Below are 24,861 nucleotides of genomic sequence, written 5' to 3' on the forward strand. Positions count from 1 at the left end.
AAGCATGTTATTGTTTAGTTACAAAGATTATAATTAAGGGCTATTTTGGCTGGAAACATTTTAAAATCAGTATTAATGAGTTAAAATGTTATTAGTAATAATTTGGAAAGCATTTAACATAACGTGAACACGAACTATTCGAAATATTTCAAACTATTCAAAATGCCATTCGATTTTAGGATGGGTAGTCTTATTTACATGAATAATAGCCGTCCACAAATCGATTGCCTGGTATTTTTAGCATATTATTCTGCTGTCCAAAAAATACTCAACTGATCTTCAAAGCGTTAAAGAAAACTGGAGATTATCAAAATTTACTATATTGTTATACTACATAACTATATCCAATTGTATTATCATAAATTTAGCAGTATTAAGTATAAAAATTGCACAGAGCTAGTATAAAAGATTTTAAAAATGTTAGTTCCTGGAGTTTTTGACCATACATTAGACAATGTAGTACAAGAGATTAAGAACATAACTTAATATCTCTACTGTAATAAACTGTAACAAACTTAACTGTAAGTTTATATAAAGAAGAAAACTTTCTTTTGTTTGTAAAAATGGTTTAATGCATTACAAACCATAGTGAAAAATTCAACAAATTAAAAATAATATGTTAAACTGACATTAAAATGAGAATGTCGAACAATTGCAGAGCTTCAAACAGTGAAGATACGACATAGAAACAAGCAGAAAGCTGCAGTCTGGTCGTGACGAGCCGGGACCGGATCTTGACACGAACACAGTGACGGTGTGGTTTCTACCCTTGACACAAACCAACAGGTTATTGTCTGCAATCAAAACAGACATGAAAATGTAGACTAGTAAGCCAAGGATTTCAGAGAAGATATTTTATCAACAGATATTCAAGTTATATTGAATATCTACAGAAATATTACATGATGATTGAGAATACTAATGAAACAAATGAGATAATATGCTAACTAATCTCTTCTTTAGGTGAGAGATACCTGTTCTAAATTACAAAGACCTGTCCTCACTTCTTTTATGGATATTAGTGGCTGACAATCACTTGACTAAAGCTAAGAAAGGTAAAAAGCAAAAGTGTTATGCTGACAACCTAGTGTAGTGTTTATAGAAAGGGGTAGATAAAGAGGTACTTTTGAAACATTACTCAAAAGGCCAGAGATTTTACAAGTAACTGTCAAGATGAGTGTTTTAGTACAACGTAGCCAAAAAAACCTAACACAGTTACAGGAAAAAGAAATTTCAGTTGTAACAATCTAATTCGGAAGGTACTCGAATAACAAATTCTAATGTATAGTAAAGTATGTATAAAACATTCTTGACAGTAGACAAACATGGTATCCTCATATAGGAAACATAATATCGAAAGCTTTTATGAGGTTATAAAATGCTTTTATGGAGTACATAGAACATAACAAACATTGTTCTTATCGATGAGTTTATAATTATTAATAACAAGGAACTACGGACTGGTCAGGCTCGATCCTTGTACACATATTGTAAACCATGAAAGATTCATTTCTAGACATTTGATGTAAATTCTGTAGCTGCATTCCTTATGTTGTTGAAATGAATGCATTTTATTTCTTCTTAAATTGGGATTAAACTCCAAGATTATATACTGGATATACAAAGTGTCTGATAATGAGTGGCAGCCAAAGATCTGCCAGAAAAATATTCAACCTTTGGGTGGAAAACAAATGCTAACATTCCAATCCTGGAGCGTTGGAAACCTCCCAACCTAAATTTAGTTATCCTTATACCTCCACAAACTTCTTTCAATGGTGCCGCCATTGTTAGAAGCAATCTGAGGTCTCTTTCAGAATGACCCCATTAGTGCATATTTATGATGAACTAAACTGTGAGAGTCAAAGAAAGCCGTCAGCATCACTTTATGATGTTGCTGCGTACTTTGCAGATCTTTAGTTTCTGTGGAGTCCAGCATATCATGTGAGACTTCAAAACGAAGTTGCTTCTGCTCTACCATCAGCACCTTTGGTATAAATTCCAGTGCCATTCTCTTGATTGCAAATACTTTGGGCAAAATGGAATGTGCTGAAAAAATGCTGATGTCCACCTCTTCAAAATTTTTTCAGATAGTCACAAAATGGTCACTGCATCACAACAACGTTCATTTTGGTTATGGAGTATTTTATGGCTGATCACAGCATGAGTTGTTCTCTACCAATGTGTGGCCATTTTGGAATCGCTTGTTCCACTCCTTAATCGTCACCAAAGGCCATGAATGGTTCTGTGAAATGGTGAATGGTTTTCACTTTGCTGTCAAAATTTGAAAAGAGCATTACACACTAGCAACTGATGCTATCCACAGATGGGAGGAAATTCACATGTGCATGAAGGTTCAAGGTTGGCTCATGCAAGCCCACTTGATTCATATCTATGGGGTTTTCAGAAAACAAAAACATGGATACTTTTATTACAGACCTCATATAAAAACATTTTGTTCTCGGCATGTTAAAAATAAATAAAATGGAACAATATTAGGTCTTAGACTTAGGGAGCCGGTGCCATAACTAACACATAAGTTTTCTGGTTCACGTTGTGTCTAACGTAATTCTTGAAATATTTCAGTCTGGATGTGGAGAGCCATCTTCAGTCACTGAGTTGTGGTTTAAAATATGTTGATTAAAGATGGCTCATGGTAAGGCTGAAGTGTTTCAAAAATTATGTTTACACACAGTGTGACCCAGAATATGTATATATTAGTTGGGAATAAATGTCAAAAATTTTCGTTTTTCATATGTTTGTCTTTATGTATTTTATAACAAAATATTGTTGTTTTCAAACCTTTTGAGCTACAACACAACACAAAATCTTTGAATTTCCTTAAGTGTAATCATGCAAAGTAATAATATAATGTTATTTACATTTTAAAAATGGTTACAGTTTTAATTTTCAATACCAAATTTTATCATACAGTTTTTACTGAATTTTTGAATACAGTAAGTTAATAAAAACTATATAATGTAATAACAAAACAAATGGTAACAAATCTGTCAAAGCCCATCAATAATTGACTGAGTTATTACTTTTTATAATAAATATATTTTTGCACTATTAGAATATGATTAACTTTAAATATCTCGTAACAGAACTAAAATTGATAGACCATATTTAATGAATTATCCTTCATAAGAAACATCAGAGGTTAATTTATTCCATAAAAAAGTTGTTGATCCAGAAATTACAACTACACCTACGATTTCACAGTATTCACAGGAATATTTTACCAACTAGTCTACGATCGTCAAAACTATGACAAATGCCCACAAAGTTGGTTTAAAATCAATGAAAAAGTTCCACTAAATTCCTTTTATCTTACTTTCCGATATTATGTTTAATTTGAGAAATATAACTATCTATTAATAAATTTCAAACATACTACTGTTTCTTTATTATTCAGATAAAAAAACCAACTATATATTGGTCAAATGATCAGTTTTAATTAGGATATACTTGGTTTGACGTATATGTTTTTACACAAATTATTTATTTTAAGTGTTCTTACTAATTTTAATTCGTTAATTGAAAATACTAACAAGATGAATGTATTTCAAGCCTTTATCTAAAATAAGGCTAATATTAAAATTTTTGACATACAGGGTCTGGTCTATAAGTACGGGACTAGTACTCTGTATCCTCAACGGAGCATTGGATGGGGGTCAGACTGGTCGGCCTCGGTAGAGAGGTTCCTCACCCCACTCAGGAGCACTTTAATTCAGTCGCCTGCGGGAATGCGTTCAGACAGGTGGTGGATTCTTGTAACATGTGATTTTTATGTTGTCATCGTGCCAGCATAGAGCGGACCGTCAAGCAACGCTATGCTGTGAAATTTTGCTTTAAACTTGGGAAAACCATATCCGAGACCCTTGAACTCTTTGAACTCGTAATAATCCCTTTATTACTGTAAGGACAAACATTTTTTTTCACAAAACATTTTTTTTTTTTTAAGATATGCAAGAACATTTGTGATTTTTCTGGTAAAATATTAGGATTTATAAGAAAAATCTTTTAACAATTCTAATGCTTAATATTTATAACTATTTTTGTTTTTAATGTTTTAAAGCATAGTCTAATAAGATAGATGTATGTATAATGGGTTCAAGTAGAAATTATCCTAAACAACTTTATATTTTCAGAATACTTACATTTTAAAACTAAGTGTAAACAATAAATATATTATATCATTTAACAAATTTGATATTTGGCATAAAAATGTCCTCAGAGAAAAATGAACATTTTTATTGACAAATTCAGTCTTTTATCTTTATCAAGGTAATGCTATATAATAAAGGCGCATATTATTATTCACATGGCTCTGAGAAAATGTACTACTCTGATATACTTGCTTAAAGTAATCACTTTTTATTCCATTCACTCATTGATATTAATTTAGCTTTGTCCTTAATTTTACACTACAAATGTTAAAAAAGTTCAAGATTTGGACGATAAACAATTTTAGGATTACTAGTTTTTTATAAACATTGCAAGAGCAGGTGTTTATTGGATTCAAAATCTTATTCTGACGTAATATTAATTTACTATGCAATATTAATTTATTTTAAAACCGTGAATAGATAACTTAATTCACAAATTATTGCACTTTAGTAAATAATACTTTGCTCACAGTTAGTATTTTCTATATTTACATAAGCGCTACACAGCAAGTTCTGTTGTACTTTGTATTTGAAAAACCCATAAATAGATAACCTGATTAACAAATTATTATACTAGTTTAAATATAGTCTGCTGCATTACATTTTTATTGGCAGTATACATACAAATTACTGATTGCTAAAACATAGTGTAATATATTTTTTATTATAACTAGGGATGGTTTGAAATTTGTCAAACATTTCATGTTCAACATACATTTTATAAGTGATATAAATATTATTTGCAGATTAATGATATTCTGGAAACCTATATTATGAATTATCAAATGATAATAAAGGGTAGAGAATATGACTTAAACCTCTAAATAGAATGGTATTCTTTGATTAGGATACCTTTTATGTTATTGGACAGTCTTCTAAAGTTTAATAATTGCAAACATTGGACTGGTGAAGATTTTGTTTAAATCATTCTTAGGTTAAAATAAAAATAAACTATTAAGATTTTAAATTTAAGAATCAGGATTTTTTTTTTTTTTTAAGATTTGGAATCGGGTACAAAAATTATGGATTTGGATAGCTGGGTCTGGCAATCCAATTGAACCATTCTTATTATAATATTATAAGTTGTGTTATGAATGAGCCAACTTTTATTATGAAATTTATAAAGTGAAAGCAGATAAATAGCAAAAATCTATCTCATCTACATTAGTTAATGGTTGATCAGTGTGGAGAATTTTTTATTATACACGGTTTTCTCGCCTGAATAAGTATTGGAAATTTTAAAGATACACCCAGTCCTACAATTATTGCTAATTTTCAATCCCTTCAACAGCAGCAGAGAAAAACTGAGGTGCCGAAAAGCTTTATAAAGAAGTTGTGAACTTACTCAGGTTACTTTTTGCCCATTCGTATCTGTGGGGACTTCTTGGGTGGGGACCACTTGAGGGCTGCGGTGTCCACTACGAGCCGAGGCCTCTTGAACTGTGAAGAGCGGATGTGTTCATCGACCAGCTTGGGTGTCACACAGATCACGTGTTGGCCCTTCCAGTACTTCACCATGTTCATTGACTGTAGTGTCGAGATTATATCAGTCTGAGTGATGCTGGTCATCTCGCTGGAACATCAGCTTTTCTAAAGTAACTATTACTGGACATGCAATAGTATAATCATATGCAAATTTAATAGTAAGCCTAGTAAAAGCAGTCAATACAACATCTTTGATTTTTGCATTTAGTTTGTAAAAACTACATTTTAAAGTCTTTTTGTTACTAAATTTAAATTACTGATAGAAAAATATACAGGGTGAATATAAAGTCAGGACCCCCCCCTCTACTTTTTTCTATAGGTAATATAAGGAGATATCCTTTGGGTAGTGGTGCAAGTTTCATTTTATGATATTGAAAAGTTTTTGTGTCCCCCAAAAATGCGAAATTTTGGGGGCAACCCAAACATTTCAAATGTAAACCCCTATCAAGTGACCCCTCATTTTAAAGAGCATGAAAAAACTTAAATAGCGGTGAAAACCAGAGATCGCTATCTCTTTTCCAACAACTCAGCCAATAAAAATTGTAATTAAGTCTTTACACCTAAATTTATTTTGTTTGAGTACAGTTTCCGTCTGCGTGGAAACAGGTTTATTGGTTGTTTACGTTCTCAATGAGTGAGGCATGCAATGGACGAATAATCCAATATTAGAAACTAAACTGATGAGTTTATTGTCAATGAGTGACTGGGCTTTTCCGGTTCGAAGTACAGTTAGTACAAACTAGTCCATTCTTTGTTTCAATCTTGTGAGAACAGGTCATACTTTGACAGTAGTTATTATCTTAGTGGATCATTACTATCCAGTGGTGTGGTTACTGTTTGTTGAAGTATTTTGAGAAGTTTTTATGGGTTTATTGTTATTACAATAATTTACTTAGATGCACTTTCACATTGTAAGTTTTAAATAATATTATCTAATTAATACTGATTACGAGTAAAAATGGCACATAGTCACGAAGATAAAGTAGAAATGATATTTACTTTCGGGGCTTCGAATGAAAATTATCATGAGGCAGAAAGGCGGTTTAATTTGGCACATCCTGATAGACTTGTGACAAGGAAATACTTAAGAACTTAGTAAATAAGTTCCGAGAATTTTGTTCCATCAGAGATGCCCCACGCTCAGATCGGCCTCCTTTAGGCGGTGACAAACAGTTTGAAATTGTTGCACAATTTGTTGAAGATCCGCAGCAGTCCACCAGATTAGTAGCAAATCTTTGTGACGTTTCCCAAATGTCTGTGGTAAAGTTACTGAAAAAAATTTCAAGCTTATAAAATTAAGCTTATCCATGAGTTAAATGAATACGATCCAGACCGTTGTCTACAATTTTGTGAAGAAATGGAAGCACTAATTTCGACTCATCTATTGTTTGTTCGAAACGTTGTGTTTAGTGATGAATGCAGTTTTTTCGTCAATGGAGATGTGAAGAAACACAACTGCAGGTACTCGGACACAGAAAATCCCCATGTTTTCCGTGAATCTTGCACCCTGTACCCAGAAATAGTTAATGTGTGGGCCGGGATTTTTGGGAATCACATTATAGGACCATTTATTAATGGGAATCTCAATGGTCAACTGTATTTGAAAATGGTACAAGAATGAATTTTTCCTGCAATAAATACTGTTATTAGGGAGAATCACATGAATGTGAAGAAGAATCGTTCATTTCCAGCAAGATGGTGCCCCACCACATTATCATCGTGCTGTACGACATTTCCTAGGAACTCAGCTACGTTGTCAGTGGATTTGTAGACGTGGTGTAATAGAATGGCCTGCACGGTCTCCGGACCTTACACCCATGGACTTTTTTCTATGGGGTCACATAAAATCCATAATTTACAAAACACCAGTAGCAAACCTTGAAGATTTAAGAAACAGGATGATTGATTCTTGCAACCAAATACCACCTCAGACTTTCCAAAACGTCAGAGAGGCGTTCACCCTACGCTTGTCTCACTGCCAAATAGTAGGAGGGCTTCAGTTTGAACATGTGATTTGACTTCGTGACGTGCTGAGTTATTCAAATTGTTCTGGTAATACTGGCTATTATTTCGGATTAGGAAAGAGATAGCAATCTCTGGTTTTCACCACTAGTTAAGTTTTTTCATGCTCTTTAAAATGAGGGGTCACTTGACAGGGGTTTACATTTGAAATGTTTGGGTTGCCCCAAAATTTCACATTTTTGGGGGACAAAAAATATTTTCAATATCACAAAATGAAACTTCCTTTCCATATTGCACCACTACCCAAAGGATATCTCCTTATATTACCTATAGAAAAAAGTAGAGGGAGGGGGTCCTGACTTTATAATCACCCTGTATACAAACAATTCAAAGATGAAATAAACAAAAACCAATTACAGGTTTGTTTCAAGATTACTAAAAGGGATACAATTTTATTTATAAAAAGTTAATTAAAAAAAAGGCAAGCCAAGATTACAGCCCCAATATTACTAACATGACCTTAACACATAGAGGATGACATTTAATAATTAATTTTAAACCAGAATGAACTAGTTTTATGCTTTGTAGACTAGTAAACTCGACTACACTAATATTTTCCTCACATTACCGTAGCTAATGACATTAAACAACATCCAGACACCATTTCTCATACTAATTTCCTGTAGGTGCCATTGAGAGCACAATCTAATACAAGATTTTGTCTACAACACCCGTAACATTATGAATCGTCATTCAGAACACAGCATCTTTTCAGAAACCTGTAGAATTTCCAAGTCCTTACGGCAAACGTTCCAGAGACATGATTGTTTTATCAATATCTTACTGTAACACACAGCATTGGTCTCAAGCAACCTGTATTGTAATGGGAATACTGAGAGAGTAGTTGTTACTTTTTGTATGGTAAAATTGGTAAAAAACATTTGTATGATGATCCCTAAATATCCAATGCAAGCAGTTGCTTTCTTGACACACAATCACATAAATATTCAGCAATCTCTTTAAAACTTTCATGGTTGCAAAGAAAAACAACCAACCTACTGATCTTCATTGGCTGTTATTTCATTTTTCCCACTGACAATAGGTGGCAGAAAGAGGAAGGTATCCTTGAGCAACTCATAATATTGTGACTCTTTTTACCTCGTACATAATATAGTAAATATAAGTATGGTTTTTATAAAATAGTTTGTATTAATTTGGTTTTTAAAATTTAATTTCTAAGCATAATATTACAAAATAAAAACATAGATTCCGTGATTGGCATTCTTTGGAAGTTTCACCACTTCGTAAAATTATGAGACTTGTACTCAGTATTAAATAAATACGAGCAGTTTGTATAAATTGTAGGCCCTTATTACAGACAATAAAAAAATTTAATCCATCTTTGATAAAAAAAACCTTGAGGCAAATAGTTCAGCCTGGCAGACTTTAAAAGAAAAACTCTTAAAGATGATAGATAAGTCATAGTCTTCAAATTGTTTTTGATTGATTTGTTGTCTAGAAAATGAAAAAGTTACATTTAAGTATTAGACAAACTGTATAATTTTGAAAGCAGTACTAAATTTTTAAGAATATGTATATTTGGAATTTTTGCTGAATACACTAGTAATAATCTAAGCTACAAAATATATGGATATAAATTGTCCATCTTTCAAAACTTTGTGCTAAATCTCAGTTTTAACACATACATAATAAATAAATGATTGTTAGTTCAATTCTACCTGAGATCCTTGATGGAAAGAATACCCCGGAAGTCCCTCAGGATCTCGAGTAGGACCCAGGACCAGTAGGAGCGGTAACTGAGCTTGCCCAAGTCTGACAAAGGTTTCTCTGGACTGCCTACAGCACCCTCTATTTTACTGAGCTCATAGCTGAATGCGATCAGCAGCTTACCGTAGCCCTGCCTTTGGTAGGGGGGCAACGTCAGGATGCAGGCCACATTGTTGCCGTCAGGTGACTCCTTCTCCTAAAGGAAATCAAACTTACAGAATTACTTGACAGTCATTTTATTTCTACTTCTTAGAACATTAGATTTTCAAAAGAAATAATTCAAATTATCTTTACTTTCTTAGTATACATGGCCGTTGTAATAACTAACACAGAAGTTTCTAATTTCACACCAAAGTTGAAACATTGCAACACATTGGAATTCTTGAAATATTTCAGTATCTTTGGGAAGAGTGATCTTCAATCAACAAATATTACACCAAAAAAGTTTAGAATTGTCTGCATTAGAGTAAACAGAAAGACTTAGATGTTAGTAATGTAAATAATGTATTAAAGGAATTAAATGAATGGTTTGTTTAGTAACCAATTTTAACAGTCAATGTTTTTTTTGAAAATTGATTCCTATTCAATGTAGAAAACTTTGAAAAATTTTATTGAGAGGAAAAGTACATTTCTGAACAGATTTTTTTTACCGGTACTAATTCTTTTCAGTACTCATCATAATTTATTGCACAGCATTGTTTTTTCCATTTTGTTGTTCTCTATTTATTGTTCTTGAGATATCCTGCAAATAGACAGACAAACAAATAAGAAGTGAAATTTAACACCTACAATGGCGATAGGCTTTGCTGATACTCAGCCAAATCCCAAGGGGCATCATGTACCATTACCAAATTTCAAGACAATGACCCCTGTTAGAGTGAATTTTACTTCAGCAGTAGCCAATCAAGCTTAGGTTTGAAGTTCACATGCCAGATGTCTACACTAGGTGTCCAAGCAACCTGACCAAAGTACAGTGGAAGGTCTCAAATACCCCTGCAAGAGCGAATTGAGGGAATTTCCCATGGACTACCTACCAAGGGTGGCGGATGCCCAATCTTCTCCATGTTTTTAAAGAACAACTCCACATGCTTATCTTGATTTAATAGATTGCCACTTGATTATCCTGTGACATATACCTCATTGGCAGGAGCAGGCAAGCACATTCTGTCAAGGAAGATAGGGCTTCTTGCATAACAGAGGAGTTATCATGCAAATACAAGAAAATCATCTCAATCTCATTGTACTGGCTTGTAAAAGTGAAGAGGGACTTTATCTATTAAATGCTTTAGTACTTTTAATAGTTTTTAAAGATTTTTTTTATGAAATAGCAGATAGGACGGGTATCTTTACAAGATACAAAATTAGAGGATAGAAGAAATACCACTGGTCACACACATAAAGACGATGCTGGACCTCCCTTTTAAGCAGCCCTCTTATGACATGCAGGGAGTCATGGGGGAGGAGTATTCTGAAGAAATCCACATCTCACCTTCACATGGGAACCCATGGAGGGACATATACCATCAACCTGCCTATATAGAAAAGAAGTTTCATGCAAAATTTCAAATCTATAGCTTGCCTCGCCTATGTAGAAATTAAAGTTATATGACAGATGTCAAGTTTATATCTTAATTTATTCTCTAGATATTCTCATTAGTGATAGAAATAACTCTTACATTAACATTCACTTACTTTACACTTGAAATAAATCTTATTTACGTTCTATCACAATTCACTTAAAAATTATAATGCAGTTGAAAAGTTAATAACTAAATAAACACTCCAAGTACAGGGTGGCACAGAGAAACAGGAAATTTTGAAATAAACCAATAAATTGTACAAACAACTTTTTATTGCTTAAAATGTGTTAGGCAAGAGTGGAAATTACATGAGAAATGTTGGAAATAACAATAAAGTTAAAGTCACTTTTTAAAAATAACACCAGTTAAGTGCTGTCCACTGCGCCTGACACATTCATTCAATCAATTTCGAAAACTTATCATTGTGCAATGTAACGTGTTCTCTGGGATGTAGGTGACGTGTTATTCAATCTGAGTCTTGAGCTCAAGAAGATTTCTTGGCCTAGTCTGGTACACAACGCTCTTTAGATGTCCACATTGAAAGAAGTCGCATACTGAGAGGTCTGGAGACCGTAGAGGCCAAGTGACGTTAGCGTTCCTTGAAATTATGCGCTCCCCAAACAAACGCCTCAGTGCTGCCATTGACAGAATGGCAGTGTGTGAGGTGGCTCCATCCTGTTGAAACCAGGTTTGCTGAATGTCAATATCTGGAAAAGCATGAAGCCGTGGAGCACCAAGGGTTCGAACAGTCACTATACGCCCAGAAGGTCGAACCAGTCTTTTCAAAATTCCGAACCCATGATGTTATGGCATGTAAAGTAGGAACTCAACCACGGGGAGGAATATCATAATGGTGTCGGAACACTCGTTGTGCAGCTGTTACACTATCGCTTTTTTGTAATACGCTTTAAACGGCACGCTCTGCACCACTCCACCTCAACTAAATGACCGTTACTACTTGGCGTCATGACTTCCGTCCCCAACTCCTACGAGACTTCAGGTGTATTAACAACAACTTCAAAATTTCCCGTTTCTCTGTGCCACCCTGTAAATATATCATTTCCTAAGTCCAAATATGAAGATCCTCAATATAATGACTTGGCTGTGTTTGATCTTCTGAATTAGTTGGTGAGGCACTAGAGAATAAGGCTTTTGACTAAAATTGCCAAAATATTTCTGTGGCTGAAAATGGCCTATGACAGAAAAACACAGCTTAGAGGGTCAAATTAGAAATTTAAAGTTATCAAGAAACTCAAAAACCTTACGCATTCTTTCATTTACGGCTCCTGAAAGTCGTTCAATACTACAATTTATGGAAGAACTTAATAGCTGACTTAAGCTGTGCTAACTACGAGAGTTTTAAGCAAGAGATCTCGTAAAAATTAGAATCTCATGGAAGCAAACATTGAAAAACACTGTCAATGCTGTGGTTCAACTTACAAAGAAAATAATATTAAAATACATGATAACAAAGATGGAAAACAGGCAGTCACAGAGTCAACACTGATATTGAAATATCATAAGTGAGCATCACTAAACATTACCTAAAATTAAATAACAGAAAGCCCTCTTTAGTACTTGCTTGAGTATCAGGTCTCAAACCTAGTTCTTACTGAGATATGAGCTCTTGTGGCCAGCTAACAACACAAGCATGGTTGTTGCCCAGGTTGAACCTCGAAGAAGTTGAGCTTATAGTATGTTAGGATGACATATAGCCATAAGAACTTAACAATTCTGCAATGGAAGAAACATAATTAATACTATCTTCTCATTTTGGTGCTATTGATTATAACAACCGTAGATCCATGACTGACTTTTCATTCACAAATGTATAATCGCTGCCTATTACAAGTACCACAAGGTCAATTGTAAGTTATTGCGATCAATGACATACCTTGGAAAAGTAGCCAACAAGATGGGCACCATGCTTGTCCACCTCACATAGAATGTAGAAAAGGAATGGTTCAACGTCAAAGTAAAGGGTCTTGTGATCCAGGAATAACTTTGCCAACAAGCACAGGTTCTGGCAGTAGGTCTTATGGTGGCTCCCATCTGTCTCCCAGATACTGAGTGTGCCCTTGCGGTATATCTCCTTCCCAGGGGGCTGCCTTAGTATACATTCACTCTGTCACAATGAAAAACTCTATTTTTCTATTTCACTCTCAATTAATGTATGATTGACCTATATCTATTTATAAATATACCTATAAAATAGATGTAACAATCTGCAAAACCTATAATTATTAATGGATATTATTACAATTTTTATCAGTCTATATCCAAATAATACGTTATGTAATATTTCATAACACACAATAAAATAACCAAACTGTACAAATGTCATTATATTTTGTATAAAGATAATATAAAAAATAATTTGGGTTTTGACAGTAAAATACCAAAATATTTCTATTCAAAATAATGTGAATATTGAAATATATTTTCCATCAAAATAAATAATCAGATTCCTTTATTTCACTTAAGTACCTTCAATGATGTTAGGAGCATATCTACATTTCAAGCAACAAATACGCTTTATAATTATTTTAAATATACGTACCGGTATGTTTTTTATAACGGATTTTCAATTGTTATTATTATAGTACACACTGTATTCGGGCATTGATAAAATTTGAAATTGTTATATTGAAAAAGTATATGAACCTTTTAGCTTCAAAGTCCGATTTTATGAACACTGAAAAAAGTACATATAAACTGTCAGCGTCCTGAACTTGGATATAAAAATTTACACTTAAACTACCAGCATCCTATTTTGGTGTAAAAAAATAAAATATATTAAAAGTCACATTTAGCTGTTATTTCCATTAGTATAATTAACACCTTGCCTGCCACCATAAGAGATTCTCAAGATTCCTGGATTGCCAACTTGTGCAGTCGTGTTTTTGGTTGTGAAATTAGTTTTGGACTATTGATACTGGTTAATAAAATTGATTTAAAAAAAAACATATGTTAAGGGGATGGGCGGTTAACTCAGACCCGATCAGGTCGGCAACAATATTTTTCAACGAAAATTGCCTTTAAAAAATTGTTGCCAACCCGATTGGACCGACGTTCAAATTTCAGTCGACCTTGATATTTTACTTTATACTACTGTGATGACAGAGTGTGCGTGCACTGGCTGACTAGCGCCAGCTGTTACCAGACACCAGCTGGTGCCAGACACAGTCCCTCACTCGTCACCCACTCCTTTTCCTTGCCGCTTACAGCTGTAACACGGGTTGTTTCGCGCCTAAATACTAACCTCATTGATATTTCACGTCTTTATATTCACTGTGTCTATCCGTGTGCGTAGGCATTATTGTAATTGTGTTACTGTAACAACTCTCCAAGATGGGTGAAAACCTAGAGGACAATGACATACAGTTGCTTCTGGACGTTCCGATGAGCAGTGAACCTGACATACTCGGATTGAGTGAAGGCGGAATCGGAATAAACATTGATTCTGATGTTTCTGATTCGGACAACATGGAGGACGACGAGGATTTCATCACTTACGACTCTATATTTGAAACTGATGACGAAAGTGCTGTGGCTGAGAATGATGTTTATGAGGAAATGGAGGTAGGCCTAGACGTAAACTTGGACAATATTTCTGGAAATACTATAAATAATGTGAGTGAGAACGGCGGTATCGAAAATGCTAGTTTGAACTTGATCAATGTAGATAATGAGGGCCAGAAAGCTTTAGTTGTTGGGGATGACACTACTCTCGCTGATAAGTATAAAAATCTTAAGGGAAAATCAGATAAGGTAAATATGAAAGTAGAGGAAGAGGGTAAATGGAAATTGTTTTATGGTAAACAAAAAGATATTGTTTTTGTTGGAAACGAAAAGTTTAATTTCAATCTACTAAACACAGCAAAACCAATTGATTATTTTTTGTTGTATCTAACTGATGATATCCTGGAGATCATGGTAGTTGAAACCAACAGGAATGCTGCACAAGTGTTGAATACAATGAGACTAAATCGCAGCAGTAGGCTTAAAAAATGGACAAGCACCAATATCGATGAAATGAAAAAGTTTTTAGGACTAGTTTTGTATATGGGCTTGGTCCGAATGCCTGAAATAAGTGACTACTGGTCATCAAAGATGCTATATAGAAATTTGGTAGCAGGTCATGTAATGAGTCGGAACCGGTTTCAGTTGCTATTACGTTTCTGGCACTTCAATAACAACGAAAATATGGACCAAGAAGGCCGTTTGTCCAAGCTTTTGCCGCTTATTTCTCACCTCAATGAGCGTTTCAAAAGGAAAAAAAGTCCAGGTAAGGAGCTTGTGGTTGACGAGAGTACGGTCCCGTTCAGAGGTCGTCTGCTTTTTAAGCAGTACCTCCCTAACAAAACCCACAAATATGGGATCAAAATATTTAAGATTTGCGACACAACAGGCTACACTTATAAAATAAAAGTGTACATGGGGAAGGGGACCTGCAATGAAGATGGGGTGACAATAGCGACATCAGCTGTCATGGAGCTAATGACTGATTATGTAGATAAGGGTCATATACTATTTGTGGACAATTTCTACACATCCGTGGATCTTGCCAACTCTCTATTAGCAAGGGATACTCACTTAGTAGGTACGGTAACGAGCAACCGTGCCTGGTTTCCCCACAAAATTACAATCCCTCCACAGCTGAAGATAGGGAAAGGTGAAATGAGCTGTTTAGAGTACCCTTCTGGCATAGTGTACACAAGGTGGGTGGACAAGAGAGAGATAAGACTCATGTCCACAATTCATCCTCCAGACTACGTTGACACTGGGAAAAAAACCAGACAGGGTGATCCTATAATGAAACCCTTAGTTGTGGTAGAATACAACAAGGCTAAAATGGGCATAGATCTGTCAGACCAGATGTCCTCCTACAACACGCCAGTGAGGAAGTCGATGCGCTGGTACCACAAAATCGCAGAGGAATTACTCCTGGGAACAGCCATCGTGAATGCATGGCTTGCCTATAAGAACGATGCAGATGCTACCGGTACTGCCCAACGAGGAAGGAAAAATGTTTACTCGATGAAAACGTTCACAGAAAAACTAGTGTTTAGCCTCCTGGGGTTAGAAGATGAAATTGTGGCTCCTGTTCGCGTAACTGGTCATCACTACGTTTCAGAATCATCTACGTTTGTTGGAGAACGTAAAAACAAACGTAGATCAAGAAAAAACTGTAAGATTTGCTACCAAACAGCTATGCTTCAAGGAGGTCGACTTGCAACCAAGAATCTTAAAAAAGTGACCACTTTTTGTGAATTATGTCCAGGGAAGCCTTATCTCTGTAAAGACTGCTTCAAGAATATTCACAAATAAATTTGAATACAACTATGTAATCCTCTATTTCACGTATCTTTGTGGCCTATTCATAATAAACTTAAAACCTTTCTATCCTCAAACATATCTTTGTAACCATAATAAACTTTGTTTTTCATAACAAATTGAATATGAAATTTAATTTACTACCCAATAACTCAAAACTAGCAGCTTCAAATATTTAATTTAAAAAATTCCCCATACAATGTTGGTGAGGAAAGTACAATATTAAATTAAAACAACGTTTGTTTCAATTATTTAAAAATGTATGAAAGAAAAAACCTAAAACATTTTCTTAAAAAAAAACCTGCCGACCCGATCAGGAGTCAAATGTTAACGATATTGCGTGGTGTTTTAAGCTAACCTATAAACAACAAAACAACTCCAGACAACGTTCTCTAATTAGTCTCATATCTGTTTAGAAAACTTAGTTCAGTCATTTGCCACTAGAGTCGAGCGTAACGCCCACAGCGGCAACAAAGAAAAACCATGGAAACGTCATTGTGCCGGCCGATCGGGTCGGCATTGCCGAGTTGTAGCAATTACGTCGCCGACCGATCGGGTCGGCATGGCAGGCAAGGTGTTAACCATTTTATAAAAAGATAATACTTTTATAGTAATAATCTATGAGTTATTTTAGTCATATGTTTGTTTCTATAGCAATAAACCAATCAAAACAAATTAATCCAACCTACCATATGATATCTATAGGACTTCTCCAGCCTCATGTACCTAAGGCAGTATTCACAGATCCACAGCTTCGGTTGTTTTCCATACTCGTCCGGATACGGGCTGAAGTACCAAGTGTCTATCTCAAACCTGCCAATCTGTACTCTGTCGATATATTTCACTTTGGTAATAGCTTCGTGTTCTTTTTCTAGAGCAGCAGTTGTCGGGTCCATTTCTTCATATGTCTGCATTCAGATTAATTGAAAATTAAAATTAATTGTTGAGACCATTTACGGGATTATAAAATATTATTACCAAAAAACTGTGTTTATAAAATTATGGAAATACATAGAAACAGTACAATACATAGAAATTGAAAATCAATTTAGAAATAACAGGGTTCCCAATCATTCTTAATTATCAAATTCACAGCTCTTTCGTGTTTTTACTGTAAAAAAATAGTCCTTTCACTGTCAATTGTTTTTATAAACAACATTATGCATAAAAATAGAAAATGATGGTGTAGAGAGGAAACAAATTTGAGAAATTGTCATGACAGACTCTGAGAAGATGAAATTATTTAAACTTTACTTTATTTCACTAACAATGTCGACAATTCATGCAGGATTGGATGTTTACGTCTAAAAGATAAGAATTAATTTTATGCCTCAGATACTACACAAGTAAGGGATGGTGTCAATCCAACAGTACATAATGGGCATAACAGAGAATAAAACTTGCTGCTTGTATCATACCAGAGCTCTTACTATTAATCGGCTTCAAGGTAGGAGCAAAAATTACACAAGGCTGATCGCTGTGATTGGTTTTGGTGTGATTTAGAGTGATTTCAAAAGGGCCACAAAATGCCTTGGGAACATTGGAAAAGCAGTTGACTGTGGCAGTGAAATCGCGGGTCTCCTCCAGACAGCTAGTGCAAGCTTCATTTTTCTATAGCGATTCAAGTTCCCCTACCCCACCTCATTCAGCAGTCATCTCTTGATGAAACAACATGAATGAAGAACAATTTTATTTTTGTAATGCTTCGCTGTCCTATGCTTTAAGGCAATGCAGAAAAGACTGTGGCATGACAGTTTTGTGTTTATTGATTCCACAACAAAGACCTACACTCTACTTCTGTTGTAAACCGTTCATTGTTAAATTCACGCATTTGTAACAGTAAAACACTGATAAAAACATCAGAACTGAAACGAAACACACATGTATTCAAACTGAGTGGAGATGTGAGAACTGGCAGTAGATTCCAAAAGTTCAGAGTTATGGGCCAATGCGCATGTTTTTAGTGCATTTTAGTGCTAGACAATGATATCAGTCACCTCATGGAAAAACACCAATGCTCACCCATTGTTCACAACTAAACAAGTCCAACAGATAAGCAGGCAATTGAAGGTGATAGAGCGTGAAAAGCAGAGTTCAGCATTTTGTGGTTGTGTTAAACTGACTGGTATATTACTGGTATATTGAATTAAATTACGGAGCCGTTCACATGAGCAAGCGCGACTGGCTGATCGCAGCTGACCAAAACGTGCAGGAGCGATGATCACAAACAACCACCACCACTACTAGATCGCAGCCGACCAAAACGTGCAGGAGCGATGATCACAAACAACCACCACCACTACTAGATCGCAGCCACCAAAACGTGCAGGAGCGATGGTCACAAACAACCACCACCACTACTAGATCGCAGCCGACAAAAACGTGCAGGAGCGATGATCACAAACAACCACCACCACTACTAGATCGCAGCCACCAAAACGTGCAGGAGCGATGGTCACAAACAACCACCACCACTACTAGATCGCAGCCGACAAAAACGTGTAGGAGCGATGGTCACAAACAACCACCACCACTACTAGATCGCAGCCGACAAAAACGTGCAGGAGCGATGGTCACAAACAACCACCACCACTACTAGATCGCAGCCAACAGCGGCGTGTGACATAGTAGATATGTAAGAGTATTGGACGGTTCAGAGAGGATGCGAGTCCATCACAGATACTAAAGGACACTTCAATCTTATTGAAATATGAATATAGGTGTGTTCAACGTAGAACTGTTGTAGAAGAAATTATGAACAATCCAATGATCTACATCACAATTAATATTGCTTCATAAAAATAAATATTATTAAATTAAATAAATTATGAGGAGTATTACATTTTCTCTAATTTGAATATTAGTTTTTATATTATTTTTAAATAGGCATAAAAGTGTTACATGTCAAATCTGATAATGCAAAGTTAAAACGTAAAAAAATGACATGTTTATAAAACTAAAAATAGTTCATTAATTACTCTTACTGTCAAGCAAATTCCTAATATTATTAAAATATGTTAATTATTAGTAAAATTTATTAAAAAATTGTACTAATAATGTATAAGACTGAATGTTAATACACAAACAAATATTTAGATAAAACAAAAAAGTGGAAGATTAATTTTATGCCTCAGATACTACACAAGTAAGGGATGGTGCCCATCCAACAATACATAATGGGCATAACAGAGGATAAAACTTGCTGCTTGTATCATACCAGAACTCTTACTATTAATCGGCTTCAAGGTAGGAGCAAAAATTGCACACATGATTAGGCTTGTGCAATTCTAGCTTCCATGTGAACCGGACCTTATGATTTATTTAATCACAAGTTGTAGAGATATTCATGGTTAGTAAATTAAATTCATGGCTTATTAGTTTTTTCATGGTCAACAATGAAAAAGCAATAATTATTCATTAGTAATTCACGGCTTAAAATCGGTTTTACGGTTTTCACGGTTGGGTGGAGACCATGAATAACAACAAATATAACAAAAAGGAGCATAATTCACAAAATATTTAAACAAAATAAAATGAGAAGACTGTATTATCTTCAAAACATTGACTACCACTATGAAATTCTGCAGTAATACATTCTGTCATATATCAATTATTTACTTCTATATACATTAATAATACAAGATCTGGCAGTGATGGTTTTGTCTATATTTGGTAGAAGGTGTCCACAATGAGTTGTAATCATGATAACCTTAAATTTTTATGTCGAAATTTTACACAGGCTCCTCTTTTTTAATATAAATAAGAACAAAACTACTATTTATTAAAACTTAACAGTTAAGTTGTATTTTATAAATTAACACATTTTATTAGTTTTAAGATTAACAAATTTTTATCAATATGAAATACATATTTAAAGATTTGCCATATATACTAATAAAAACATGAATAAAACATTTAAAAGAACTTTTAAGAGTTTAATGAAACTATTGAAACTTTAGTAATTTCACCATACTAAAGTTAATGTGAAATTATAATCACAACTATTTCTGATAATAATTAATAGTTCTTTCTGGGGATCAGTATATAATTTCAATAGAGTACAAAACTACACTGGATACTAACACTCTTTCCACTCACTTTCATCTTACTAATGTTGCTGACATTGAAAGAGAAATCAACTACATAAACGTTAACAGTTAAATACAATTACAACACGATGAGTAAGATAAACTGATAGATATCTGGTGTGAGCACTAATTTTACATCAATCTTTTGTTTCCAAATGTAGCTTATTAACTTTTTTCCTAGACACATCTAAATATTGCAGTTAAAGTATTTGGCATACATTTTAGTTATTCAAAAACAGCTAAAATAATAAACAAACAAAAAACACAAGCTTTAAATAGGAGATAATGGTGGATTACAACAATGGTACTTTTCAGATTGTAATATGTCTTAAGTGTCTGCTTTGTGGATTATCCGTGGTAAAATATTTTATTTGTAAAAACTATGACTACAGTAAGCTTTAATTCATTAAAAATACTTTGATAAATCAAACCATAAGGTTTTATATGAATTATTAATATTATATTTTGTAATGGATTTGGTTCTGAGCTGTAACTTCTGATATTGTGAATGAGGATGAAGTTTTTGAAAGTGATATAGATTTAATTTATTTGTTTATTTACTGAAATCCTATTTCATCTTTCGTAACCTTTCTGTAAAGTTTTGATAGTACACCCAAAAATCCTTACTGCTCTTTATTCTTAATTATTGTTGCTTAACCCATTGCAGATCACTGACGAGCTGGGCTCGTCACGCAGTGGCCGTGCCTAACGGCACGATGACGAGCTCAGGTCGCAAAAGCGGTCTGCTTTTAAGTTTCCCTCCAAATAGTTCTATTAATGTCTGATAGATCGGGCGATCGTTTTCACTTGTCAACTAAGAGTGTTTAACAACGGTCTACGTTTAGTTTTCAAAAGTTTTATAAATATCCTACAGATTTCAGTTGTATATCGAAGTTGAAAAATCATTCATATGAGTTTACTCTCTGCTTTTTAGTGCTTCTGATTGGGTGTTTTCCTCAGTTGTTATTATAATACTTTTGAGTTTAGTGACACAGAACTAAACGACGCAGACGTACATGTTGGCGGGTTTAGTGTAGACAATGGTCCGGATGTTGTAATCGCTTCGCCTGAGCCACTTTATTTAGACTATGATTCAGACATCATCCCTGCCACCCCGGAACCTTGCTCGCGTGTTATCGTTCCTACATCATAGATACCCTAGCAGGCCCATGTTCCATCTGAAAGAATACCTTCACAGCTGAATTTTTTAGTATACAATAGCGAGCGATACGATGTGGCGCACCATTGCTGTTCGTGCGGCCGCTGACCGTAAATTAATTCATGCCCGCTGGTGCCCGCGCGCCAATACAATACAATCCGCAATGGGTTAAGTAAATTTAGCAATTTTTCATTGCCTCTTCTTTGATAAGTGTTCAAACAACTTGTAACCCTTCAAACTTAAATTTTCCGTCACACTCACAACAATACAAATAATAACATGACAATGATAAAAAAGTGATCTGAAAATTGGAATGGAACACAATGTCAACGCCATGTTGAAGACTACAGTACTAACTGATTGACTGATGATCCTCAGAAGTGTGGAAGGGAAGCAAGTGTTAATGTTTTCATTCATGTGTACATCTCAATGACTACAAGCCATACAGGTTTTTTCAACTGCACTACTACAGGATTGGACATGTGAAAAATTTGTTATTCAGAAATAAAGTGGTTATGTTTATGTTTTGTACAACAAATATCCGTATTATAGAGATTTTGTCATCTCTTGAATCATAAAAATGTTATAGCTTAGTTACAAATCATAGTAATTATATTACAAGGTTATTTTAAAAACTGAGTGTTAAGTACATGAAGGAAAATAAACAACATTTATTGTATTACTCAAGAATATGTTTATTGACAGTGAAAGAAGTGATTAAATTCAGATGGTGCTGTCATGTGAAATTTATATACTTACATATCTAATTAATTATTGTGATTTTTACCTTTTGAATGTGATTAATCTCATCATGTCGTCTCTTCTGGTTCCGAGTTATCTTGCGGTCTGATTGATCCAACAAGTCGATCATAGCTCTATCCCCACTCTTCCATTGCTGATCTGTCATGTCAAACCTTGAGCTCATGATCCTGCAAAACACCATCAATCAACGTTGCACATTGTCAAATTTCTCAGAAATGTCTAATTTATCCTGGTCAACCTATATTGAACTCATCTTAACTTATTTACATTCACATTGTGATACAGGATATTAACAAATCTTCGTCATTGCAAAATATAGTTTTCTAGCCAATATTGAGCTGGATAATGATATTGCCTATGAATTGCAATAAATCAAGTACAAACTCATAGAATTTTTATGATTAATTCAATATTGATTTTTGGAAATGGTGAAGAATATAATATTTCCTGAATAAAAACTGAGATCTGAAGTTATGATCCAATAAATTGAAATGTATTAAAAATCATCAAGCACTGCAAATGGAAAACAGGTTATGAAATAAAGATAATAACTCAATAAGACATTACCCTAAAAACTGGTAGGTTTACACATTTACAGTTTTCTTCCCTCTGCACTTTTAAATCATTAGTAACGGATTAGGAACAATTTGGAACTGAAAGCGAAGTTTGATTGTATGTACTCATAAAAGAATTTTTAATATTGTAACTATTCTCTTTTGATTCCATGTTAATGTTTTCGTTTTTCTGTTAAATTTCTGTCATTGTATATCTGCATTTAAAACCAAATTTAATATAATAAACGTTATAGGTTTAGAAGCTACTATTTAAAATATATTGATATGAGTAGACATTTTGTAATATCCCAATCTAATTTAACATTTTAAAACCATTCAAATATTCCTAAGCACTAATGGGACAATTTTGTAGGAAAGAAGAGTTTTCACGCCTCTCAACAGCTGTAACGCCACTTTCGGCTTTGAGAGTATATGGTAATGCATCAGAACACTTATGCCACTAAAAGGAGGTGACATTCAAGAAAATATGACACTGTTATTGTACTACATTCATACACAAATAATAAAGAACTGACTAAACTTTAAATTTTTTTTAGAAAAACATTGTTATTCTTTGTCTTATTTAACTTAGGACTTTCTACTTATTTATTCCTTTGACTCATCAGGTCATTATTATTAAACTCAGTTTTTTTTTATTCTGGCAATAGCTAACTTATACTATGTCTGTAAGTATTTCACTAAATTTTTGAACAGCTTTGGTTTTAAGTATAGATTACTAGGCCTTGGTTAAAGAAAAATTAAGAGTACACTTATTTGATGTCATACTGTCACTTACTTGAATTGTTTCATAGTAAATCAAGAATTTTAATGAAACGTAAACCAGGAATTACTAAGCCAATTGTTGTATATGACCAAGCTGTAAACACCAAATACCAAGGATATATAACACATATTTAGGATATAACACTCATATATAACACAATTTAACATACCTGTCTCGTGGTACCCATTCATCCAGCCTACGATTGTAACCCTCATAATGAACGTAGTATTCATAGTGGCTCTCCTGCTCATTGTACCTTGTCTGGATGATTTCTGCAGGATCTGAAATCAAAAATTGATAAGACACACTGTGTATTGTTTGCAATGTGTTTTATGAATAACATTTTATTTATTAATTAGTGTGATACGTCATATGCAACTGTCGCCTATGACATCAACGTTATTTGGTGTGTTGTCGTATCTCGTTAGTTTGCTAGATTACTGGTCACTCTCTTATCAGTACATGTCTAGTCTTGTTATCAAACGAGATTGTAATTTCGTTTGGACTAGTTTGTAAGCAGTTCTTGTTAATTTTAAGTAAAAAAAAAAAAAAAAAATGGTTTCAGTGATGATGAACAGTTTTGATACCATAATAGAATAACTGTGAATGAAATAAATCAATACATAGCGATGACCACAACAGGAAGTTTCCAAATAACGGTAATAAATCTGATACTGCATTTGATTACTGACTACAGTACTGCTCCAGCTCTCAACAAAACAGAACCTATTGTCTCTGCCAGACTACAGTGACGAGATTACTCATAAGTTACTAGTACAATCAAATTCAGCATTTGTGCCTCAAATATAGCAACGTTATGTACCCATCTATAACCGTCCTTGGCAGAAGAATTTCAAATCCCAATCTTTTGTTCCTGGCCACAACCCCTAATTTCAGTGACATAACCTCCTCAATCAACCCTGAGTAACCATACAGAACCAACAATAGCTATTCAAGCTCAACGGCCAATAAATCATAGGCAGCCTCAACCTCTTGGTCTGACAGACCTGAAAGTTAAACATCTTTTCTTAACTCATAGTCTCTCAGACTACGGAGGTGAGAAGGGTTAGTACAATACAATACAATACAATACAAATTCACTTTATTCATAATTTTGTACATAACATGTTAACAAACATAAAATGCGTCAGTTTATAATATGTACCATACATTACAATAACCATGGTATCATA

General features: G+C 34.2%; 1 protein-coding gene across 1 annotated transcript in view; it reads right to left on the reverse strand.

The window, feature by feature from the left end:
* Positions 1–549: 549 nt before the first annotated feature.
* Positions 550–24,861, reverse strand: part of LOC124359379 (histone acetyltransferase KAT8-like) — a 44,099-nt gene continuing 19,787 nt past the window's right edge. Inside the window, exons 2-8 of the mRNA XM_046812072.1 lie at positions 23,838–23,949; positions 22,356–22,497; positions 17,011–17,229; positions 12,879–13,109; positions 9,356–9,600; positions 5,515–5,742; positions 550–794 (exon numbers count right to left, since the gene is read on the reverse strand). Of these exons, the coding sequence (XP_046668028.1) occupies positions 5,520–5,742; positions 9,356–9,600; positions 12,879–13,109; positions 17,011–17,229; positions 22,356–22,497; positions 23,838–23,949 (1,172 nt within the window). The 3' untranslated portion in view covers positions 550–794; positions 5,515–5,519. The remainder of the gene's footprint in view (positions 795–5,514; positions 5,743–9,355; positions 9,601–12,878; positions 13,110–17,010; positions 17,230–22,355; positions 22,498–23,837; positions 23,950–24,861) is intronic.

The sequence above is a fragment of the Homalodisca vitripennis genome, chromosome 4 (assembly GCF_021130785.1).
Source record: "Homalodisca vitripennis isolate AUS2020 chromosome 4, UT_GWSS_2.1, whole genome shotgun sequence".
Classification (NCBI taxonomy): domain Eukaryota; kingdom Metazoa; phylum Arthropoda; class Insecta; order Hemiptera; family Cicadellidae; genus Homalodisca; species Homalodisca vitripennis.